This window comes from Aegilops tauschii, chromosome 6, assembly GCF_002575655.3.
Source record: "Aegilops tauschii subsp. strangulata cultivar AL8/78 chromosome 6, Aet v6.0, whole genome shotgun sequence".
In the NCBI taxonomy this organism is placed as follows: Eukaryota; Viridiplantae; Streptophyta; class Magnoliopsida; order Poales; family Poaceae; genus Aegilops; species Aegilops tauschii.
Genome location: NC_053040.3, coordinates 346,055,693 through 346,063,189, shown reverse-complemented (window position 1 = coordinate 346,063,189; position 7,497 = coordinate 346,055,693). Strand labels below are relative to the sequence as shown.

Here is a 7,497-nt window from a genome sequence, read left to right as displayed (position 1 = left end):
ATGACTGCACTCATCTTGGTCTTGGATGGCAAGACGACGTCTCCAGCCATCATCTCTGAGGAGCTTCGCCACCTGTTCAACCCGGACTGGGATTGGGAGGTGACCCCGATCTCAGACCGGGAGTTCACCACGATCTTCCCCGACCCGGTTGGTCTCCGTTACGGCACCCACAATGCCAGACTCACGCTCGCCCTCAACCAGCTCTCCGTCCGCATCTTGGTCCCGTCTGTGGACCCGCTTGCGGTGGCCACCCTGTCCACGGTGTGGGTGCAGATCCATGAGCATCCCCCACCTGCTAGGGACGAGGGTATCATCCGTGGCTTGTCCCGTTTGTTGGGCAAGTTTGTGGCGGTCGACGACGCCTCTCTGCCCAAGGGCCCGGCTGTGCGGATGCAGATCAAGTCTCCAGACCCCGCCAAGCTCAAGATGACGATCAGGATGTTCTTCAACGACGTCGGTTACGACCTGCGCATCCCGGTTGAGGGTAGGACTCCCACCGATCCCCTCAGCCCGGATGATGGGGGTGGAGCCAACCCCGAGCCGCGGCCTGGTGGGGGGGCTGCCTCTCAGGGCTCCCTGTTGGGGAACGTATTATTTCAAAAAAATCATACATTCATGCAAGATCTATCTAGGAGAAGCATAGCAACGAGTGGGGAGAGTGTGTACACGTACCCTCGTAGACCGAAAGCGGAAGCGTTTAGTAACGCGGTTTATGTAGTCGAACGTCTTCGCAATCCAACCGATCCAAGTACCGAACGTACGGCACCTCCGTGTTCAGCACACGTTCAACATGATGACGTCCCTCGAGCTCTTGATCTAGTTGAGGACAAGGGGGAGTTCCGTCAGCATGACGGCATGGCGACGGTGATGATGATGTTCCCGTATGGCCCAATAAGGCCCATTACTTCTCCCGGTGAATTCCCGTAACTCCCCAGTACTCCGAAAAACACCCGAATCACTCGGAACCTTTCCGATGTCTGAATATAGCCTTCCAATATATGAATATTTACCTCTCGACCATTTTGAGACTCCTCGTCATGTCCGTGATCTCATCCGGAACTCCGAACAAACTTCGGTCATCAAATCACATAACTCATAATACAAATCGTCATCAAACGTTAAGCGTGCGGACCCTACGGGTTCGAGAACTATGTAGACATGACCTAGACACATCTCCGGTCAATAACCAATAGCGGAACCTGGATGATCATATTGGCTCCTACATATTTTACGAAGATCTTTATCGGTCAAACCGCATAACAACATACGTTGTTGCCTTTGTCATCGGTATGTTACTTGTCCGAGATTCGATCGTCGGTATCCTCATACCCAGTTCAATCTCGTTTCCGGCAAGTCTCTTTACTCGTTCCGTAATGCACCATCCCACAACTAACTCATTAGTCACATTGCTTGCAAGCCTTACAGTGATGTGCATTACCGAGAGGGCCGATAGATACCTCTCCGATACTCGGAGTGACAAATCCTAATCTCGATCTATGCCAACCCAACAAACACCTTCGGAGACACCTGTAGAGCATCTTTATAATCACCCAGTTACGTTGTGATGTTTGATAGCACACAAGGTGTTCCTCCGGTATTCGGGAGTTGCATAATCTCATAGTCAAAGGAATATGTATAAGTCATGAAGAAAGCAATAGCAATAAAACTTAATGATCAACATGCTAAGCTAATGGATGGGTCTTGTCCATCACATCATTCTCCTAATGATGTGATCCCGTTCATCAAATGACAACACATGTCTATGGTCTGGAAACTTAACCATCTTTGATTAACGAGCTAGTCAAGTAGAGGCATACTAGGGACACTTTGTTTTGTCTATGTATTCACACATGTATTAAGTTCCGGTTAATACAATTATAGCATGAATAATAAACATTTATCATGATATAAGGAAATCTAAATAACATCTTTATTATTGCCTCTAGGGCATATTTCCTTCAGTCTCCCACTTGCACTAGAGTCAATAATCTAGTTCACATCGGCATGTGATTTAACACCAATAGTTCACATTGTCATGTGATTAAACACTCTATAGTTCACATTGCCATGTGACCAATACCCAAAGGGTTGACTAGAGTCAATAATCTAGTTCACATCACCATGTGTTTAACACCCAAAGAGTACTAAGGTGTGATCATGTTTTGCTTGTGAGAGAAGTTTAGTCAACGGGTCTGCCACATTCAGATCCGTATGTATTTGCAAATTTCTATGTCTACAATGCTCTGCATGGAGCTACTCTAGCTAATTGCTCCCATTTTCAATATGTATCCAGATTGAGACTTAGAGTCATCTGGATCAGTGTCAAAGCTTGCATCGATGTAACCCTTTATGATGAACTTTTTGTCACCTCCATAACTGAGAAACATATCCTTATTCCACTAAGGATAATTTTGACTGCTGTCCAGTGATCCACTCCTGGATCACTATTGTACCCTCTTGCCAAACTCATGGTGAGGTACACAGTAGGTCTGGTACACAGCATAGCATACTTTATAGAACCTATGACTGAGGCATAGGGAATGACTTTTCATTCTCTTTCTATTTTCTACCATGGTCGGGTTTTGAGTCTTTACTCAACTTCACACCTTGCAACACAGGCAAGAACTCCTTCTTTGACTGTTCCATTTTGAACTACTTCAAAATATTGTCAAGGTATGTACTCATTGAAAAAACTTATCAACCGTCTTGATCTATCTCTATAGATTTTGATGCTCAATATGTAAGCAGCTTCACCGAGGTCTTTCTTTGAAAAACTCCTTTCAAACACTCTTTTATGCTTTCCAGAAAAATTCTACATTATTTCCGATCAACAATATGTCATTCACATATACTTATCAGAAATGCTGTAGTGCTCCCACTCACTTTCTTGTAAATACAGGCTTCACCGCAAGTCTGTATAAAACTATATGCTTTGATCAACTCATCAAAGCGTATATTCCAACTCCGAGATGCTTGCACCAGTCCATAGATGGATCGCTGGAGCTTGCACACTTTGTTAGCACCTTTAGGATTGACAAAACCTTGTTGTTGCATTATATACAACTCTTCTTTAAGAAATCCATTAAGGAATGCAATTTTGACATCCATTTGCCAGATTTCATAAAATGTGGCAATTGCTAACATGATTCGGACAGACTTAAGCATCGCTACGAGTGAGAAAATCTCATCATAGTCAACACCTTGAACTTGTCGAAAACCTTTTCTGCGACAATTCGAGCTTTGTAGATAGTAACACTACTACCAGTGTCCGTCTTCCTCTTGAAGATCCATTTATTCTCGATGGCTTTGCCAATCATCGGGTAAGTCAACCAAAGTCCACACTTTGTTCTCATACATGGATCCCATCTCAGATTTCATGGCTCAAGCCATTTTGCGGAATCTGGGCTCATCATCGCTTCCTCATAGTTCATAGGTTCGTCATGGTCTAGTAACATGGCTTCCAGAACAGGATTACCGTACCACTCTGGCGCGGAACGTACTCTGGTTGACCTACGAGGTTCGGTAGTAACTTGATCTGAAGTTTCGTGATCATCATCATTAGCTTCCTCACTAATTGGTGTAGGAATCACTCGAACTGATTTCTGTGATGAACTACTTTCCAATTCGGGAGAAGGTACAATTACCTCATCAAGTTCTACTTTCCTCCCACTCACTTCTTTCGAGAGAAACTCCTTCTCTAGAAAGGATCCATTCTTAGCAAAGAATATCTTGCCTTTGGATCTATGATAGAAGGTGTACCCAAAGTTTCCTTTGGGTATTGTATGAAGACACATTTCTCTGGTTTGGGTTCGAGCTTATCAGGTTGAAGGTTTTTCACATAAGCATCACAGCCCCAAACTTTAAGAAATGACAACTTAGGTTTCTTGCTAAACCACAGTTCATATGGTGTCGTCTCAACGGATTTAGATGGTGCCCTATTTAACGTGAATGCAACTGTCTCTAATGCATAAACCCAAAACGATAGTGCTAAATCGGTAAGAGACATCATAGATCGCACCATATCTTATAAAGTATGGTTACGATGTTCGGACATACCATTATGCTGTGGTGTTTCAGGTGGCGTGAGTTGTGAAACTTATTCCACATTGTTTTAGATGAAGGCCAAACTCGTAACTCAAATAGTCGCCTCGCGATCAGATCATAGAAAATTTATTTTCTTTGTTACGATGATTCACCACATCACTCTGAAATTCTTTGAACTTTTCAAATGTTTCAGACTTGTGTTTCATTAAGTAGATATACCCATATCTGCTCAAATCATCTGTGAAGGTCAGAAAATAACGATACCCGCCGCGAGCCTCAAACACTCATCGGACTGCATACATCAGTATGTATTATTTCCAGTAAGTCAGTGGCTCGCTCCATTGTTCTGAAGAACGGAGTCTTAGTCATCTTGCCCATGAGGCATGGTTCACAAGCATCAAATGATTCATAATCAAGTGATTCCAAAAGTCCATCCGCATGGAGTTTCTTCATGCGCTTTACACCAATATGACCTAAACGGCAGTGCCACAAATATGTAGCACTATCATTATTAACTTTGCATCTTTTGGCATCAATATTATGAATATGTGTATCACTGCGATCGAGATTTAGTAAACCATTTATATTGGATGTAAGACCATAGAAGGTTTTATTCATGTAAACATAACAACAATTTATTCTTGACTTAAATGAATAACCGTATCGCAATAAACATGATCCAATCATATTCATGCTCAACGCAAAAACCAAATAACATTTATTTAGGTCCAATACTAATCCCGAAGGTAGAGAGAGTATGCGATGGTGATCTTATCAACCTTGGAATCACTTCCAACACACATCGTCACCTCGCCCTCAACTAGTCCCTGTTCATTTTGTAACTCCTGTTTCGAGTTACTAATCATAGCAACTGAACCAGTATCAAATACCCAAGGGCTATTATGAACACTAGTAAAGTACACATCAATAACATGTATATCATATATACTTTTGTTCACTTTTCCATCCTTCTTATCCGCCAAGTATTTGGGGCAGTTCCGCTTTCAGTGACCATTTCCTTTGCAGTAGAAGCACTCAGTTTTAGGCTTGGGTCTAGCTTTGGGCTTCTTCATGGGAGTGGCAACTTGCTTGCCATTCTTCTTGAAGTTCCCTTTCTTTCCCTTGCCCTTTTACTTGAAACTAGTGGTCTTCTCAACCATCAACATTTGATGCTTTTCTTGATTTCTACCTTCGTCGATTTTAGCATCACGAAGAGCTCGGGAATCGTTTTCGTCATCCCTTGCATATTATAGTTCATCACAAAGTTCCAGTAACTTGGTGATAGTGACTAGAGAACTCTGTCAATCACTATCTTATCTGGAAGATTAACTCCCACTTGATTCAAGCGATTATAGTACTCAGACATTCTGAGCAATGCTCACTGGTTGAGATATTCTCCTCCATCTTGTAGGCAAAGTACTTGTCAGAGGTCTCATACCTCTCGACTCGGGGATGAGTCTGAAATACCAATTTCAGCTCTTGGAACATCTTATATGCTCTGTGGTGTTCAAAACGTTTTTGAAGTCCCGGTTCTAAGCCGTAAAGCATGGCGCACTAAACTATCAAGTAGTCATTGTACCGAGCTTGCCAAACGTTCATAACGTCTGCATCTGCTCCTATAATAGGTCCGTCACCTAGCGGTGCATCAAGGACATCTCATATGTTCCGCGGCGTTCAAAACGTCTTTGAAGCCCCGATTCTAAGCCGTAAAGCATGGCGCACTAAACTATCAAGTAGTCATCATGTTGAGCTTGTCAAACGTTCATAACATCCGCATCAGCTCCTGCAACAGGTCTGTCACCTAGCGGTGCATCAAGGACATAATTCTTCTGTGCAGCAATGAGGATAATCCTCAGATCACGGTCTCAGTCTACATCATTGCTACTATCATCTTTCAACTTATTTTTCTCTAGGAACATATCAAAAATAAAACAGGGGAGCTATACGCGAGCTATTGATCTACAACATAGATATGCAAAAACTATCATGACTAAGTTCATGATAAATTAAAGTTCAATTAATCATATTACTTAAGAACTCCCACTTAGATAGACATCCCTCTAGACATCTAAATGATCACGTGATCCATATCAACTAAACCATGTCCGATCATCACGTGAGATGGAGTAGTTTTCAATGGTGAACATCACTATGTTGATCATATCTACTATATGATTCACGCTCGACCTTTCGGTCTTAGTGTTCCGAGGCCATATCTGCATATGCTAGGCTCGTCAAGTTTAACCCAAGTATTCTGCATGTGCAAAACTGGCTTGCACCCGTTGTATGTGAACGTAGAGCTTATCACACCCGGTCATCATGTGGTGTCTTGGCACGACGAACTGTAGCAACAGTGCATACTCAGGGAGAACACTTATACCTTGAAATTTAGTGAGGGGTCATCTTATAATGCTACCGCCATACTAAGAAAAATAAGATGCATAAAGGATATACATCACATGCTGTCGGTGTACAAAAGTAGGGGCTCTCCTTTTGACCCCTCTACTTGTGCACGGGCAGTCAGAGTCGCGCCTGCGGCCACACTTAGCAGGGCAAAGGGAGGAAGCAGAAGCACAAGAATACTAGAGCGGCGCTCCAGCCAGGGAGCACAAGACAAGCAGAGCAATGCCAAGACCAAAGACACAAAGAGCAAGAGGGCGAGGTAGACTCCCCCGGCAAGACCCTTGCCGGGGCGGCCTCCGCAGCCCCAGCAAGAGCCTTGCCGGGGCAACTTGCCCGACGCTAGCAGAGCACGCCACCCTTGAGCCCAAGGGTTCCAACGCCATCAACCACATTGGAACCAAGGCTCGGGAGGCACCTCCATGGTGGCATGCAGATCTTTGTGAAGATCATAAGCACACAAGATCAGATGAGGACCAGAAGACGACGATCCTCGGCAAGATCCTGGCCGAGGAAATCCACAAGACCCCCGGCAAGATCCTTGCCGGGGACGACCGCGATGCCACGGCAAGACCCTTGCCGGGGCCCCGGCAAGACCCTTGCTGAGGACACCTGCAGGGCCACGACCAGGCCCACGTCTGCCAAGACTCCATCGCCGTTCCCATACAGCTGCCAGCCCAACCAGCTGGGCAGGCACCTACATGGCGACGCGCGGCCTCTAGGCCAACTCAGCAAGCACCTGCGTGGTGGCATGCAGATCTTCGTGAAGACTCTGCCACCGCGCTAGCCCAGCAGCCAGCCAACGTGGTGCTACAACGCCTCATCAGCTCGGACGCGCGTCGGAGCCAGGCGAGGCGGCGACAGCTGGGACGAGCTTCCCCGCCGTCCCCGATAAAGCAAGAAGGGCACGTCGGCAGCGCATTAAATGTGTTTGTCCGGCGGTGCCAAAGGATAGACTTAACCACCGTATACCTTTCCACCTCATGTATGCCACTATGGCAGCCCCTTTTGACTATAAAAGGAGGCCCGAGGCATACTGGAGAAGGATTCGGA

General features: G+C 45.0%; 1 protein-coding gene across 1 annotated transcript in view; it reads left to right on the top strand.

The window, feature by feature from the left end:
- Positions 1–7,497, top strand: part of LOC141026078 (uncharacterized) — a 28,681-nt gene continuing 21,184 nt past the window's right edge. Inside the window, exon 1 of the mRNA XM_073502042.1 lies at positions 1–477. Coding sequence (XP_073358143.1) covers positions 1–477 — 477 coding nt within the window. The remainder of the gene's footprint in view (positions 478–7,497) is intronic.